This window comes from Lycium barbarum, chromosome 4 (genome assembly GCF_019175385.1).
Source record: "Lycium barbarum isolate Lr01 chromosome 4, ASM1917538v2, whole genome shotgun sequence".
Taxonomy (NCBI): domain Eukaryota; kingdom Viridiplantae; phylum Streptophyta; class Magnoliopsida; order Solanales; family Solanaceae; genus Lycium; species Lycium barbarum.
The window spans coordinates 120,898,242-120,916,854 of NC_083340.1; the positions used below are offsets into that span (position 1 = coordinate 120,898,242).

The 18,613-nt window shown below is 36.7% G+C and overlaps 1 protein-coding gene across 2 annotated transcripts; it reads left to right on the forward strand.

Annotated features, from left to right (window-relative positions):
• Positions 1–5,271: 5,271 nt before the first annotated feature.
• On the forward strand, positions 5,272–17,783 carry LOC132636315 (uncharacterized). 2 transcript variants are annotated; one of them, XM_060353129.1, is made up of 9 exons: positions 5,272–5,462; positions 5,595–5,821; positions 6,997–7,263; positions 7,862–8,234; positions 8,741–10,128; positions 11,297–11,410; positions 12,960–13,114; positions 16,266–16,375; positions 17,477–17,783. In XM_060353129.1, exons 2-8 carry the CDS (start codon positions 5,684–5,686, stop codon positions 16,312–16,314), a joined length of 2,484 nt encoding a protein of 827 aa, XP_060209112.1. In that variant the 5' UTR covers positions 5,272–5,462; positions 5,595–5,683; the 3' UTR covers positions 16,315–16,375; positions 17,477–17,783. The 2 variants fall into 2 exon arrangements, with proteins under 2 accessions (XP_060209112.1, XP_060209113.1); XM_060353130.1 differs by lacking the exon at positions 5,272–5,462 and having other exon boundaries at positions 5,490–5,821.
• The last annotated feature ends 830 nt before the right edge of the window (positions 17,784–18,613 follow it).

Sequence of the window (18,613 nt, forward strand, 5' to 3'; positions counted from 1 at the left end):
CTTAACCCCAATTTAAACTAAGAAAAACCCATAATTTTTTAACAAACCCTAGAAATTCATACGACAATGTCACAAATCCTATATAATATAGAAAAAAAATAAAATTTACGCGTAAAATACTGACAAAGAACACGACTAACCTGGTATTTTTTCAGTTCACTAAAAGCTTGCCACTACCTTCAAGATAAATCGATGATTTCGGGTCAAAATCCACCGCGATGTTACCACCTAAACTTAGTTTAACTATGATTCACACTAATTTGCAGAATAAAATGGTATTTGAGTGATTAAAATGGTAGAAATCGAGTGGAAGGTGAGTGAGAATTCTGGATTTCAAATTTTGGAGAGCAAAATAATGAAAATTACCCGTCTGGTTTTAACTTTATGAGCGCATGCATACACTCGATGTCGTTTGAGTGACTTTGTCCGGTTGAAAGCGTAAATAATACACAAAAAATAAGTCCAGGGGGGTCATAGGACCCCCGCAAAGTTGAGGTGTGTTATGACAATTTTGGGTATAGTTTGAGTGTGTTTTGAATACTTTTCCCTATACTTTACAATAATTGCCTGCCATATTTTTTTGTGCCACTTGCTAATGTTCATTACTTGATTGGTTGCTCATCGATATTAATTAAAGTTTATTCATATTTTTCATAACTACAATCTATCATTGTGTTCTATTATCTAAACTAAAATAAATTTGAGCAAATTCTCTCTTTAAGGTGATACATACATCATTTGTGTACACTATCACTGAATGCATTCACGTTGTTTACAATAACCATATACATGTACTAAATCATCTTATCAACCTTCGTATAGGCATAAGTTTCATGTCATATACATGTGTATAAATTTTTGAGTATTTTCCCGAGGTCGCATTATTTGTCTACATGTCTTTCACAATATAATGTATTTTTAAAAAAAATAAAAAAATCCATAATAAGCTAAAAATTTCTGATATATTGCTCTTAGGGCCTTACTTCCTATGTTAATGTCATAATGAGACTCTCGTGTCCGTACTAAATAATTTTATTAATTAAACTTAAATCATTTTTAATATATATTAAATACACATAAATACTACTGAAAATCAATTATAAATAAACGATTATTTAGATAGCCACTTTCACAACTTATGTGACACTTTTAACATTAGTTTGAACGTGAGCAATCTGGACCAGTGATGAGAGGATATTATGGATTGAAATTACAACTTACTAAACCAGGAGTCTATTTGTTCTCTTCTTAAGGAGTGTTCGATATGGAGTAAAATGTTTTTCAAGGAAAATGTTTTTCAAGGAAAATGTTTTCCTGGAAAATGTTTTCCTAGAAAATAAGTGAATTTCCACTTATTTTCTTATGTTCGTTGGAGTAGTGGAAAATAAGTGAATTTCTTACTTATTTTCTCATGTTCGTTTGGTTGATAGAAAACGTTTTCCGGAAAATACTCATCCAAGTCTCACCAACCCAACCCAACCCCATACCCCCACCCCCACGCCACCCACACCCCCACTCCCACCCACCTACCTATGCCCCCACCCCCCTCCAAAAAAATTTCTTTTGATTTGTTGTTTTTGTTTTTTGCACCCCCACCCCCAATCCTCACCAACTCCAACCCAACCCCATACCCCCACCCCCACCTCACTCCCACCAACCACTACGCCCCCACCCCTCCCCTTCCACTACGCCCCCACCCCCCTCTATTTTTTATTTTTTGCACCCCCACCCCCAACCACTCCCGTAACCCATACACCACCCCTTCCCCCGCACCCTACCCCCCACCCACACTCCCCCCAAAACATTTTTTTTTGAAGTTTTTAATTTTTTTTGCCTACACGACCACATCCCCTATCACCCCCTCCCCCCTTGCGTGGAACCCATACCATACCAACACCCCCCTCCCCCAACCCCAACAATTTTTTTTGAAGTTTTTTATTATCTTTTGCGGGTTTCTACACCCCCAGACACCCCCTACCCAAAAAAAAAAAACTTTTCACGACCCCCCCTCCCCCCCCCCCTCCAAAATATTAATTTTTTTTGCGAGGGGGGGGGGGGAGGGGGGCTTCGTAGGGGTAGAGGTGCGGGGGTGGGGTAAGGTGCTGGGGGTGGGGGTGCAAAAAAAGTCAAAAACTTTTTTTCCCAAAAAAATATTTTTTTTGCGGGGTGGGGTGGGGGTGCAAAAAAAAAGTCAAAACCTTTTTTTCAAAAAAAATAATTTTTTTGTGGGGGAGGAGTGCGGGGGTGGGGGTGCAAAAAAAAAAGGTCAAAACCTTTTTTTCAAAGAAAATAATTTTTTTGTGTGGGCGAGGGGTGCAGGGGTGGGGTAGGGTGCTGGGTGGGGTGGGGGTGCAAAAAAAAAAGTCAAAACCTTTTTTTCAAAAAAAATTATTTTTTTGTGTGGGCAGGGGGGGTGGTAGGGTGCGGGGTGCAAAAAATCAAAAATAATGTCAACTTGTTTTCCAAAAAAAAATTATTTTTGGGCGGGGGAGGGAGGGGGAGGGATGGGGTGGTGGGTGGGGGTTGGGAGTGGTTGGGGGTTTGGTGGTTTGGTGGTTGGGGTTGGGTTGGATGGTGGTAGGGTGGTTGGTGGAATGAACTTGTGAACTTGTTTTTCCTACTTTTATTAGGGAAGTCATTTTCCCCAATTTTGAGGAAAATGTTTTCCAAAAGAAAATATTTTTTAAAATTTTTGACCAAACGAATATGAGAAAATTGGAAAATATTGTTTTCCTCCATACCGAACACACCCTTAAGTTTAATCGAAACAACTCTCCTGATTGTGTTTTTTCCTTTCATCACTAGAATGTGTTTGCATGCATATCTGTCATTGTTGTAGTAGATTTTGTTTTGATGAGCCTCATAATGCTCGTTACCACCTTAGCTGATTCACATATTACAACCAACACACCCTTAAGTTTAATCGAAACAACTCTCCTGATTGTGTTTTTTCCTTTCATCACTAGAATGTGTTTGCATGCATATCTGTCATTGTTGTAGTAGATTTTGTTTTGATGAGCCTCATAATGCTCGTTACCACCTTAGCTGATTCACATATTACAGCCAACTTCATAGGGGCGTCAATGGTTTAGTTTGGCTGGTTTTTTGCAAAATTATATACCATACCAATTTTTTGATTACTCTACTACATATAATTAAAATTAGACTTTTTAAAATTGTCAATCATATCGGTTTTTTTTCGGTATCGGTACGATTTGGTTAATTTTCATTTTTTTTTTAAAATCAACTAATACAATATAAAAAAATAGAAGTAAAGTATTAAAAAGTGATGGAAGAAATAACCTGAAATACACTAATATTATTGATGAACCTCACAAATACAACGACATATACGTATAACTTATAAGGATCACACTACACTATAAAATAAATATTAGCAAGGCAGCAAGCCGCATATTGTATCAAGACATAATAATTGGTGTTTAAAGAATATTATTATTATAAAAAATTATTGAAAACTATAACTACATAAATTAATTTTCATATAAGTCTAGTGCAGCAAGAAAGAAGAATAATATTTTAGTTTAAGAATTTGTAATATTGCCATGTAGTTGATGATATTGCCATGTAGTAGTGTTCGAGACTTTATGTATTTTATTTCATTAGGGTAGAGTAGGTTTAAGTTTTAATTATAGCTCTCTCCATTTAAATTCATCCAAGGCAAAGTCTAAGGTTAAAATATCTATTGCTATTTATTATAATTTTTGATACATAAAATATATTTTCTACATGTATATTTATTCAGTTTGGTATTTTTCATAAAATAAAAAACCAATCCTAATTATAAGATACAGTTATAAATTTATATTGAAACATTTGATTTTAGTAAAAAGAACTTAAAAGTCAGTTCAGTACGGTACAATATGATTCAGTCAGTTTAATGGATTTTTCAAAAATCATCGACACACTAACCAACTGATCCTGTTCGCTTTCGAAAATGCCCTTGTAGAAACTTGAGGTGCAATCTCTCTCTTTCAACTCTTCATTGCTATATTCCATTGCCTTTACCTTGTTTGGTGTCACTAGTGGTGGTCATTGCTCATACTTGCCATCCTGATGTTTCGACAACAACTTTTGAACCCCTGTATCATACTTAGAATTTGAATTTGTGACCTTGTACCCCTAAATCACTATACTAGCATCTTCACTTATATCAAAAAATACAACAATTTATATATATGCCTTGTCCAGTTTTCCAGTCATGAGGGGAATAAATTGAACCCCTTGCCTCCCTTTAGCTCTATGCCTACGTGCTGTTTACACACACACACTTTTTAGTATTAGTTATCATTAATGAGATATTCTTTAATTTATAATTTAAAATATAATTAGATAATATTTTAGGAAGATGTTATAAAATAGCCTCCATTTTTAATTATTTATTTTTATATTACCTTCCTTGACTGTATGTTTATAAAGATCTCACCTCTATTATTCTCAATCATGTAATAACCTGTTTGACTAATCTTCTAAAATCAGCTTATTTTAAAAGTTCTTTTTTTAAAAAGTACTTTTCAAAAAAGCACTTTTGGCAAAAAACAGTTTGTGTTTGGCCAATTATTTAAAAAAGCACTTTTGAACAGCAATTAGTGTTTGGCCAAGCTTTTAAAAAGTGTTTCTATTTGTATTTTTCTCAAAAGTAATTTTAAAAATAGTGCTTTTGGGCAAAAACAATTTTTTTAGCTTCTGAAAAACTGCTTCTGCTACTCCCGAGAAGCACTTATTTTCTCCCAAAAGCTTGGCCAAACACCTCACTTTTTTTCAAATAAGTACTTTTGGGGGGAAAATAAGCTTGACCAAACAGGCTATAAATAGATTTCTAATTTCAATTGCCTTTAATAAAATTACTAAATATGAGTAAATTATTTATTCTGCTCATTTTTTTTCTTATTCAATGCCATTAACTTATTCTCTTGATGAATATTTTTTGATTATTTAATACTGAGAATAAGATCTATTTATATAGATAAGTCCATAATATAAAATTTGAAAAAAAAACATCATATTAAAAAAGTCAAAAAAAAAACATAGACAAATGTTGATAATATAGATGGTAAATTAGATATTTAAACAAATAAATTGAGGTATAATAGGAAGATGTATTCAATAAAATTTAATTTTTGAAGCAAAATTAGAAGTGTAAATAATGTTCAACCCAATTAAATATTGAAATTGTATGTAATTTAGGTAAATATATGGCTCTTATAAACGTGACAGGAGTGAATAGAAAAAATAGGTTTTAAAAAGAAGACACTAACCCGGGTTCAAAGACCCGCTATCTGTTTCTCTCTCTAGAAACAAAAAAACGAAAGACTTTGCTGCTGCGAGGTTGTAAACCTTTCTCTCTCACACACACACATACTCACTTACATTGCACACTTCACAAATTACACCACCCAAAGAGAGGCTCTTCCTTTCTCCTTCAATTAACCCGCCAAAAGGTATATAAGTTTTAATCCCCCCCTTATTTCTCACATTCACTCCCTTTCTTCATATCTCTCTTCTTTTTTCCTCTCTAGGGTTTCTAATTCTCCTCTTTCCTCTATGGCTTCATTTTTCTCTCGTTTTCGCAGGTCTCTCGAGGATATTTATACTGATTCAGTCGGAGTAGAATTCACATTGAATTTCTTCAAACGGAGTCGTTTTCGTTGCTTAGGGTTTGATGATGGATTCTACGGTTGAGATTCAACCGGAGATCAGATCTGACGGTGTGGGAGAGAAGAGGAAGGTTGATGAGGTGGAATTGGAAGGAACGGTTTCGAAGAAGGCGAGGGGTAATGTGATTGGGAATACAAAGAAGGTTTGTGATACAATTTGAATTACTGCATTTCATTTTCTATTTTACTGTATTTTCGTTAACAGCTTGTTTGGATGGTTGTTACCTTTTTATGTTGTATTGTGTTTGTTAGTTTAAATACAATGTATGTTTTGGTTGTTACTTTAATTTTATTGTATTGCATCGAAAAGTCCCATTTTTATGTAACTACCGATTTGGTGTGATTGCGTCTTCATCAAAAGAAGACAATACAATACAATATAATATGATGCATTATGAACATTATGTAACAACTATCCAAATAGATAGTAAGTAGGAGCAATGTAAGGATTGAAGGCATGCTTTATGTGATATACTCCCTCCGTTTCAATTTGTTATCTGGTTTTGACTTGACACGGAGTTTACTTTTGAATCTTGTGATCTTAAATTAAAGATACGTAGAATGTTCCAAAATATCCTTTAATTGTGTGGTCTTAAACATGCCATGTGAAAAGTTGGAACTAAAGAGTTGTAAAAAAAAAGAGAAAGAAAGAGACATTCTTTTTGAAACTGACTAAAAAGGAAAGTAAGGCAAACAAATTGAAACAGAGGGAGTAATTGAATCTAGAGCCCGTTTGGATTGGATTATAAGTTGCTTATAAGCTGTTTTCAGCTTTTTTGAGTGTTTGGCTGGCCAACTTAAAGTCATTTTGTGCTTAAAATAAGCTCAAAAAAATAATTGGGCCCATTTGACTTAGCTTATCTAAAGCAGCTTATAAGCTGAAAACAGCTTATAAGCCAAAAAAAATAAGTTGGCCTACCCCAACTTATTTTTTTTAGCTTATAAGCTATTTGCAGCTTATAGGCATAAGCCCATCCAAACAGGCTCCTACTCTCTCATTTTCCCCTTTCTGAATTCTCCTGTAAATGTAACCGTCACCACAATTCTCACCACCACTTATAATGGAAGTATCTATACAAATTTGAGACTGAAGAAGATAATTATGAATGCAACTATTAATGTGATCATTCCAACTATATTGAGTATCATACATGTAAGAATTATAGTAGGGATCTTCACCCCTAAATCCATTATTCAGATAGCTCGAGTTTCGATAACTGTAAAAAGAACTTTCTAGTCTCTCTCAATTTCCCTGTTCTTCTAACTTCGCTTCTTCTGTGTTGATTTTGTGATTTGATTCCTTCATTTTTTGTATCAGGTTGCTGAAACGGTGCTTATACTTGCTGCTATGGGGAAGATAAGAGGAGGTAAGGTTCCTACTGCTGCCGAGAAGGAAATGATCGCAGAGGCAAGGGAAAAATTGGCTGTGGTATGCCAAAATTTTGCGCCCAAAGATGTGTTTCCGAGAGATGCTTTTGGTGCTGTCATTGAGGATCTTGGTCTTAATAAGTTGAAGGAACAAAGGCTAGGGTTTCGCCCTCCCAAAATGTCCATTGCTGAGAAGTTATTGATAGCCAAAGAAAAGGTAGGTCAACTTCTTGTTTCCTTTTTTTTTTTGGGGGGGGGGGGGGGGGAGACAAGGTTATTTAGTTCAAGTATTCGAGTCTTGTTTACTTTTTCGACGGGCAATGTAAATTCTGATAGAATCAAAATGAATTTATGTGCAGAAAGTACTTTGAGTGCATAGGCTTGCCTGTTCTTTTGAATTAGTAGTAGATTCGTATTCGTGTTCTCATTTGTTAATAATGAACCTTTTGGGGAAAAAATGATTGCCCAAATGTTTCGCATAGCAATGTAATGGAGTTGGAGCTTGTGATCTTCTTTCCAACTGTAGGGATTTAATTAACATTTTTAATAATTTTACACTTATGGTTTAGATATTCCTACCATAATAAGACGTCAGAGATGACTTATAAATTTGAAATTTTGAGTGATAGGGAATATATAAAGTGCATGTACAACTTGAGTTTGAAATTGGAAATTATATTCACTGTTCTTCAATTGAAAAATCTGGCAATTTAAGGGATTCTAGTTCCAATATAACCAATGTGATATCGATTTCATTGGATTGTGGCCTATGCATCTTATCGAGCTCTACTTTGTCTTTCTCCTTGTGCTTTTAGTTGGAAAGAACTGAGGAATTTTCTGTACCCGCTGCCGCGTATGCATCTCAACGGCCTCAAGCTAATATGGCTACACCAATTGAAAACCGTGGTCCATCACATGTTCGTAAGTTTCCTCCTGACAAAGCAAGTCATGTGATAAATCCCTCCGGAATCTTCCAACCTGTACCTTTGGTTCATGGAACTCCGGCAAGTTCTGCGCCATTACCTTATCAGCTGCCTACCAGTGAGGTCAGGCCAGTAAGTTCTAGTGGAGTGGTCTCTGGTAATCCAGTTAGAGATTCTTCTCTCGTTGCATTGCCCAGAGTTGAAAGGTCAAATCTCAGAATGGATGGACGACCAAATGGATCTTCCCATATGTTGCAAGTTCAAGGTAACAAAAATACGTTCCTCTTAACTGCCGAAAGTGCTTAGGATTTGTCCTGGATTTGTCTTTTGACTTCCCATATGGGGGAACTCTTATCCATATTAATCGTGGATATAAATATGGAGGTAGCTTGGGGTGGTACTACAGTTGCTTTACTTGGTCTCATTCTTGGACTACGCATCAAACAAGTTAAAAAAGGGCATGCTACGTGATTTTCTAAATAAGCATGCATACTGATCTGCATCCTTATTTTCTCATTCTAGAAATTGATTCAAAATGTTAAATATCACCATTTATATCAGCACATGAGGCCATCTCATTCTACCTTTAATTCATTTATTAATTCTTGTCACATTTCTTTGTAGTTAGATGCATATAAAGAAATTTAGTATTCTGGTCTCGCTATGAGGAAATTGGTGTTTCTATCAAGTTATTTGTTGGATTTTGAGCTTTTTATTCTTAATGTTGGCCCGAACCATCACAAGCCTATTTTTTTTTTTTTTTTTTTGCAGCAACTTCTGGAGATCACTCAGCTGTTAGAACTCCAACCTGGTCGGTGCATCCTGCGTCAGTTCCAGCAGCTAAACGTGGACCAGATAACAGGGTGACAGCGCAGACTACTCTTAAAGTTGAGGGAGGAGCTAGTGTCAAATCAGGTATGGCACCACAAATGACAGCATCTAGGCCATTTATCACTCAGACCACAGCTGGAAATCCACCAACTACACACGCACATTTACAAGGGAGGAGCTTTGTCCAGTCTCCTCCTTTGAGCAATACTCATGCTGAAATTGGCAAGATTGTTCAGAAGTTTGTACAACCACGCTTCTCTCAGCGGCTTGCCTGGACTTCGCCATCTCGCGATTATATGAGTAAGTATTTGAGTTGCGAAATGTGCACGTCAACGATAAATGAGGTTGATAATGTTCTGGTTTGTGATGCTTGTGAGAAAGGGTACCACTTAAAATGTCTCCAGAAGACACATCAAAAAGGAGTTCCTAGAGGGGAATGGCATTGTGGAAGGTGCTTGTCGATGACCAATGGAAAACCCCTGCCTCCTAAATATGGTCGTGTTATGAGGAATATCAATGCCTCTAAAATATCTACAATTGCATCAGCTGTTCAATCATCACCTGATAAAAGAGCTTCTGGTCTAGATGAGAAGGTCATTCAACAGAAGATAATAGCAAATGGAAAGGCTCCTTTGAAGAACGCTCCTCCTGTTACTATGGTAAATAACGATAGGAATCTACCATCTGAGTCAAAGATGGAAATTGACAAAGAAATGGGAGGAAATATTATCGTGTCGGGTAAAGAAAATATGGCGAGTAAAGATTTCATGATATCCTGTTCAAATAATCAGACAGGATCTTCTGGTGGTCAGCATCTTTCTGCGTCTGCTGGTTCATCAGTTGATAGATCTTGTGATGAGAAAGTGGTTGAGTTGAAACCTGAGGCTCCTGTAAAACTTGAAACAGTTTGCCGTTCATCGGATCCCTCACAAGCTCTTAATCACCTGCAAACAAATGACCATGCAGCAGTGGTAAACACAGCTGAGATGCCATCAAAGCAGTTTCATGAAACCCAACCCCTGGCGAGCGATGGTAGGGGATCCAGTGCTAGAGGAAATGTAGGTAGCAGTTCAAGTAATGAATCTAAAAAAGAAGAGCAAGCTGTTAAACAAATTAATCAGGCTGAAACTGCCACCAGTGTGGATGCTGAGTGTAGTAGCTCATCATCGGATCATGTTCAAAATGTTGATTGGATCGGGAATGTTCTTCAAGTTGCAGATGACAAGTATTATTATCAATCTTGCCGCATTAATGGATTCATATATAGTGTTCAGGACTATGCTCTTATCCGTTTTGAGAATGAGAGATTGATTCCTTCAAAGCTTCTGGTAAGACTTCACTTCGTCAGATTACCCCCAAAGAAAAAAAGAAAGAAGAAGAAACTATGAGTTACCCTTTTTTTTTAATATATATATATATATATATATATATATATATATATATATATATATATATATATATATATATATTTTAGCAGTGTTTGCAATATTTTGGCTGATTCAAGTAAAAGCTACTGAGCTTATTGCCACTGTCTTGGGTGTACGAACAACGATAACATTGTTTGTTAATGAAATATTGAGCATTAGTTGTACCAACGTTAGAATTTATTTGGGGGGTGGTGTTATAATCACTCTGAATTGTATGTGGACTAGGTTCAATACTGAGATTATTTCCCCATGGAACTATGTCATTGACTTTTGCAGGTTTAGCATTTGTGTGCAAGTTAACAAGTTTTCACCTCCAAGTCCTAGCATTACGCTTGTTCAGATTCAAGATATCTTTTACTGCCTCCTTTTCCAGTTATTGTGACTCCTATTTTGGGACGTTTCAACATGTTTTGACACCATTCCACTAATTATATTATTTTATAACTTTTTAACAACATGTATGAAATCAAAGTTATTTAACTATTCAAGTTTTATAGTTCTGATATTTGCCATGAACCTAACTTTTTAACCATTATATAATATTTTCTTATACTATTACTAATATTGCATATAAGTCACAGGACATCCTTTTTATTTGGGATAACCGAGAAATCCCTGGGAGTCCGTCGTGCATGATTTCGAAACTCGGTGGATAATGAGGCAGGACTCGAGCCCGTGATGTGCATCTAACCGGCACATTACAAGTTCTGCTCTTACTGCTAGACGAAAGCCCTAGGGCAAAGTTTCATGACATCTTAAAGGCTGTGTCCTGTCAATACTGTCATATATAATGGAAGGAAGAAGTATAAAGATATGAACTTTTAGTCTGTCATTGGGTTTGTGCAAATTTGTGCTTGTCTTTCCTTAAGTGTGACTAGTTGCAGTGTTTCTTCTAATGCTATTTCTGAATAGACTATTCTGTAATATTTTTCTCTTACTCTTTATGAGCATAGCAAATATGACAGGTTATGCATAATTATGTACTCGGTAGTCTTGATACCACATATTACTCTCTCTTGATATGTATCCACGTGATTCATCTGGAGAAGCCTCAACTTTTTACCTGCAGGCTATGTGGGAGGACAAAAAAGCGGGAACAAAGTGGGTTACTGTCAATCAATGTTACTTTGCACGTGAATTACCACAGTCTGTAGGCCGCCCATGCTTGGAGAACAATAATGAGGTAAGTAACTAATTAAATTTTGCATTCTGTCTTTTGGTGTAATTGCTATGACTAGGGATAGAAATTCATGGTTATTTGGTCTTTTCTTGTCATCATCATGCACTGTGAATAAATTTAATAACTATGCCTTAGTCCTGAACATGTTGAGGTCTGCTAGCTGAATCCTCACTGTCCATGTTACTCCATTTAAAATCATCTCAAACCATGTTTCTTCTGATTCCTTTCCCCCTATGGCTCTACATTACCCTTTATTTTTAATATATATCTTGGCTTGTTGAATTTGTGTTCTGAAAGTTTGTTGTGTATTTTACCTGGCGAAATTTTGTAAAATTTGCCAAGGGGCATTTCATGAATGAAAATTTATCTGTTTAATTCAATCTGTAAAAATTCCGATGCGATCCATATTTCTCAAATACACTTTAATATTAAAGGATATGATATCCTACATAACCTCGACATCTGGGAGAAAAGGGTTCTCTAATCTTGGCTTAAACTGATGAAACTTTGGGAGGAGTGATGAATTAGGGAGATGGTGATGTTTTGAGACTGGATGAACTAGGAAAAAGTGCAGAAATTAAGAGTTGCTTTAGGACTAAGAAGGTTGAGAAGAGGGAGAGGAGCAGAGAGATGCAGACAGGATCACATAAGAATATCTGAAATATTCTTCTTCCAACTAATGTTGGAATAACATAAGCCTTACTAGGGGAAATTACTTAGCAACCAAGTAGGATGCAGCTCGAAGGATAAGCTATTCAGAAACTTTTCCGAACGACTTCCAACTATTTGTAAACCACACTTGCAGACTTTGCTGTCCATGTTTCAGGACAATAAAATAAAGCATGGATTGACCAAAACACTGACCAACCAAGTCTACTGGAAAAATCTGGCAGATCGTTCCAGCCTCTATGTTTTGGTGCCTTTGGCTTAGAAGGAATTATCAGATGTTTCGAAGGGAACTCTTATCCACCTTCTGAAATATAGATATCTCACAAACATTTGTTGCCGAAGTAACGATTTTTCCGTAAATAATTTTGTTTATTTTTTGATTTTGTTAGCCCCTTAGGAAGCATTTAGAAGGTCACACTATTCAGGGGCTAACTCTTTCTTGCTGCTGCTTGTAAATTCCATCATCTATTGGAAGGAAAATATCCTCATAATTTCTAGGTGTGGCAAATATTCTAAAAATATTTAGAGATTCTTGTTTTCACTGCAAGCAGGCCCTTTTTTAATCTGTAAGGAAAAAACACGCCTTTTTTTGGTTGTCTGTTCTTGAGTGCATCTTTATGATGCTTTTGAGACATTTTTGTCCTACAAGAATCCATTCAACATATTTTATGGTAAACTACTTGAACAAGGTATTGAATTATAAAAGCGGGTTACATGTGACTACAATTAATTCATTAAAGCTACAACATCTTGCAGAAAATGCATCACATATAGCTAACCATCCTGCATCTTTATATATCCTGCTCCGTGATAAATTTAGCATGCAAGAGATAATAGACATTCCATGCTGTAGAACCTTATGTATCACTGCTTGCCTTTACAGGTTTATTTATCTACTTATAGTAGCATAGTAATGGCCGGCTTGATACAAGGTCCGTGTGAAGTACATCCTCCACGAAAGTTTACTGAAGAAAGTGAGAGGAGAGCTCGCCTAGCAAAAGGGTCTACTGATGTATCACAGCCTCTTTACATATGCAAGTATGTTGAACATTTTGCATTTGCACTTCTCCTTCTAGCAGTGGAGTAATTACTAAATAGTGCTTGTACATCATACATTTGCTTCTTCTTCTCGGTTTAACTTAGATTTGAGACATTTACAGTGAGTTGAAATGTGTGTTTGAATCTTAACGGAGCAAGTAGAAATTTAACTTTTTACTCATTGTTTCATTAATTGGTGGTTGGCTATGTTGCTCGGACTCTTCAAAAATGTCGACTGGTGCGTGTCAGATCATCTAAAAGTAGTGCATTTTTGGAGGATCCGACATGGGTGCGGCAACAATTTTGGAGAGTCTGAGCAACTTAGGTGGTTAGATATTAATATCATCTTCGAAGTTGATTATGAGTGATTCGATAGCAAACCATTAGAATGCTGGAATCAACTTTGTAAATAAATTACACTTCATAAATGAGGTTGCTCTAGTGGCAGCAACACTCCACTTTCAACCACGAGGTTGGTAGTTTGAGTCATCAAGGGTGCGAACTGCAAAAAGGGCCTCTGTTGACTGCTGGACTGGAGGTTTGCTGGGTGGGTTTTAGCATATCAAGAGAAAGTAAGATTTTTTTTTAATCAGGTAAACATATTTTCGTTCATAAACATGGCCAAAAATTGGCCTTATACAAGGGGTATACCAAAAGGTAAAATATCTACAAAACGATATGATTCTCTACAAACTCCACCCAATCATCTATACAATTAGGAACTCTATTGGTGCACCAAAAGAAAATAAGAGATCGGAGACTACTACTCAACTGAGAAAAGCTTGACTCTACTCCTTCAAAAGCTCTCCTATTTCTCTCTCTTCAAACAGCCCACATTAAAGCAAGTGGAACCACATTCTAAGCTTTACATCTTCTCCTCATCCTCCCGCTCTTCCAGCTAAACATCAAATCTCACTGTTTTTGGCATTACCCATGGAGTGCCAAACCACCTAAACATGTGCCACCATAGCCTCATAGTTAGCCCACAATGTAGAAGAAGATGATCCACGTCCTCAACCGCCTCCTTACACATGAAGCACCAACTGACGCAGACGACCTTCCTCATTCTAAGACTTCCCGCCGTCAAAATCACCCCCCCTAGCAGCAAACCAAGTGAAAAGCACACCTTCCTCGGTGCCTTAGGGATCCATATAACACTATATTGAAAAACACTCCTTAATCAAAGGTTTATCATAAAAAACCTAACAGAGAAGTGAGAACACTCCAATATTTCCCAAACCCCAACACCAAGCATCTGAGTTTTCAACCGAAGTGGCTTGCCTGTGTAGAAGGGCAACCAATCTTTGAAACTCAGTTACTTCCCTATCTTGAAAAACTCTTCCAAATCTTAAATCTCAAAATATCTCTCCACCTTGTGTCCCCCTAATTTGCGGAATCGTCAAGTCTCTTTGGCAAGATATACTGTACAAACTATGGATTTATCTTTCAATACAAAATCCCTCACCGCCTATGTCCCCAACTTACACTATCTTCCCATATCCGACCTTAAATGAGATATTTTCACAAAAATAATCCCATCCCGTCATGATATTCCTTCGCAGACCACACCCAAAAAGCAAAGTGACATCTCTAGTTCTCCATTTCCCTTCCATTACCCCATACTTGTCGACTATTGCCCCTCTCCACAAAGCTCGTACCTCCACCCCGTACCTCCGAAGCCATTTACCCATCAAAGCCTTATTAAAAACTTGTAAATCTTTGATTCCAAGACCACCCCACTTTTCAGGAGATGTAACAGTCTCACAACTCACCAAGTGGAACTTCTTTGCCCCATCCACCGCGTTCCAAAGAAGTTTCTCTGAATCTTTTCCAACTTCCTTGTGATTGAAATTGGAGCATGAAACAAAGACATGTAATAAGTGGAGATGCTCGATAATGCACTCTTGATAAGCACTTTTGTTCCGCCTTTAGATAAATATCTTTTTTGCTGCCCTGCTAATCTCTTCTCAACTCTCTGAAGAACCGGGTTCCACACCATTTGAAGCGCCTAGAGGTACTCCAAGATAGGTAGTCGGGAGAGCTCCAATCCTGCAATTTAAAACTTGAGCGAGTGACATAATGTTACCCAACTGGAATAATCTCACATTTCCTCAATTTGATTTTAAGACCTGACACCTCCTGAAACCAAGTAAGAAGTAAGAACTTGCCTAAATAATCCATCCGGGTCTCCGATGCATCACAAAACCAAGATGTCATCCACAAACAACAAGTGAGAAACCAAGATTGTGGAAAGCGAGATTTGAAAAACAAAGATTGCTAGCTTCACCGAAGCGCACACATTTTTCAACTGAAGCCCAATTTTATACAAAGATAAAAAAATATTAAATTTGCATAGATAAATAACCAAGAACTCGATGGAAATAACATATTAAGTAAATCTTTCAATTTTTAAATTACAAAGTAAATAATAGATACTAGAACTCGATAAAAAAGCTTGACAAAAACAGAGAAACAGATAACAAGAAAAAGCCTACAGTAAACTAACAGAGGAGAAAAGAAAAACAAATCGAAAAAGAGGAGTAGAGAAGAGAAGAGATAAAAAGAACTGAGAAGAGAGGAGAAGAGAAAGGGAATAGAAAATAGAGGAGAAAAGAAGAGAAAAAGTTGAAAAAAGAGGAGAAGAGAAAAGCATAGTGGAAGATAAGAGAAGCAGAAGAGAACTTACCTTGTAACCCTAGAATTGGAGGAGAAGAAGAGCAGCGAAGACGATGCGTAAGTCTGTAGCAATTGTTCTAAAATTAGACCTAAAATTAACCCTTATTTCAATTAAATTTCCAAAAATCTCGTTTTTTTTTTCTCCTTTTTTTTTTTTTTTTTTTGGCAAAAGCAATGCATCACGCCTGACATCGCCTCGCTTCTCGCTTCTACTGCTGAAGCAAGCGCTTCTCTGATTTCGCCTCGCTTCAAGGAACATAAGCGCTTGACCTGTCGCCTCCCCTCACTTCACGCTTTAAGCGCTGAAGCGAGCACTTTTAATAACACTGCATCGAACACTTCAGATTTTTGAATAAAGAATTGATTATATGCAGCGGTTTTTTATAAAAATCTATAAGCATTGGCACATGCGAGATCCCCTAGTTCCAGATATCTTATTTGAAATGTATGTGACTTTGTCATCTCTTTTATGCAGATGGATTTATGATGAATCAAAAGGGCTATTTCGTGATGTCTCTTGTTGACAGGGGTCAGATTAAAATTGTCTGTCTATTGCAACTGCTATTGGCTGGTGGCTTTTATCAGGTAAGTGAGATGTGGCGCATCTGTTTTGATTTTTTTGCTATCTTTCTTTGGTAATAACGGATAATTTCGGGTCTCTTTATTGCCTGTTCTGCTTCCCTCCCCCCTCCTTTATTAACTGGTTGAGTGGGCCAGGGAAAGGTGGGTATGCATGCATTAAATCCAAATAACAGATGTATGGTCTCGACCTAATTATATAGGTAGATTGCATTTCGTAGTTACTTTATTCAACTTGCTGTATTAAGTAATGATATTATAATCTATTTATCAAACAGTCGCTCGTTTCAACTGCATCAATCTCGTCGTGCTTGTGATATTTTTTGTTGCCGCTTATGTTTTGTGGGTAAAATAGTGTTTCCTTTCCTTTCCAATTCATCCTTACCCTATCGTAGGAAATTGCGTAGGAAAAGGAGTCCCGTACCCTTCTAATCAAGGATATCCTTCCTTCATCATTTTGGGTGCCCTATTAAGTTAAAATATCTAGCTTCCTTCATCATTGTGCCCTATTAATCTACCCTTACACTAAGCTAAAAGTTAAAAATCTTTTTTTATTCAGAAGTCAAATTCATCATATTCCAGTATGAAATATGATTACGATGAAATGGACTTATGAAAAAAATTTAGATGTTCAGAAAATTAAAAGGAAAGAGCACTGCATTTTAAAATGTGCAGAACATATTTAGAAAGATATGGTCAAGGCTTTTTGCTTATTGGAAAGCAATAAGGATGGAGGGAGAATTATCTTATATTAAAGCTGGTCAAAGGTAGAAAAATAATCATTTTGTAGAAGTTTAAACCTTTTTTCCCAGCATAAGGTAGCTTTCAAAAATTGGATAAGTGTTCTTATGAGTTTATTGACTCTTTGTACACCTATTGGGCATTTTCCGGGAAAAAAAGATGTATCATTTTGTGGTTGAAAATTTTCCCTGCAAACTTGTACCTTGCTCCATTTCACTTGCCAGGTTAACAAGCTTTCTTTCCTGTTTGTTCTTTCAAGTTTACATTTACATTGGTCAGTTCGTGAAGTCTTGTCTTCTTACAATATTGCGAATTATCTCTTCTAGTATTGTTCATGATTTTAACTTTTAATTCTCTAAAATGCAGCTTGTTGCAGCACTGGCCCCTTGACATTTGTGGAGGAAATCCCAGATGGTGTACATTATTTAGCTTTAGGTCCGATCTGTATCATTCTTCCAATAGTTATTTATGTCCTGTCCCTCCAGTTTCTTTTTTCTTTCTAAGTTTGTTAGATTATAGCAACCTCAAGAGGTGCGAAACCTCTCCTTTTATATGTCGTAACTGCCATCCCAAGAGAGCAGTAGGTTGAATATCATTCGTTCAGCAAAGTATGAAATAAAACTGTCCTTGCTTTTGACATCCTATTTTTAGGTATCACAAATCTCAACTTAGCCCTGTAGCCCCGCCTTTCCCCTGGATTGGTGCAGACACTGCCAAAAGACTGTCATTAGTAGCGTTGATTGGATATGTATTATAGACTCAATATACTGCTTTGTTTCCTTCGTAATTTATTTTGAAGCTGTGTCGTCAATTTTAGATTCGCTTCTCTTCTAAGTCCAAAGAAGGCTATTTGTACCTGTGACGTATAATCACATGGTGGAGCCTGTTGAATTGGAGGCCAATGGGTTCGTCGTTTTGAGGACTTACTGGAATATAATAAGAAGCTGATTATGGCTTGTCACAATGAATAAGTTTGTGGTGTTAAAAAGTTATTGAAGGCATGTGAACTTTATGGTATAAGATATTTTGGCGGAAGAACCCACAAGGTGGCTCAGTTGGTTGAGCGTGGGGCTTTCATAATGGAGGCTTTAGGTTCGAAACCCCCTGCCTACAACACGGAATTTGCTTTTTGGGTTGAGCTCGTCACATAAGGCTTGCCTAGTGCGAATTATCTCTTTTATGTGGTTTGCAAGCTATTGTACAGAGCAGAGTTTACCCTGTGCGCACCCAAAGAAAGAATAGCAACTACGGGTACCTTGTTATCATAAAAAGATATTTTGGCGGAAGAAAGTCCCTTGTACATAGCTCAGCACTCAGTGCTCTGCATAGCATATGTGTCCGCTCGAAGTGAAAGATCTGAATGTCTTCTTTTAGTGTCCGAATGTTTTGGTCTTCAAATCAAATAAGATTAGATGACTGGCTACCAACACCCCTCGCGCATAGAATCCAAAAGGGAACATAGATTACCTATTTAAGACTTTTTATTATAAAATATATAGATAG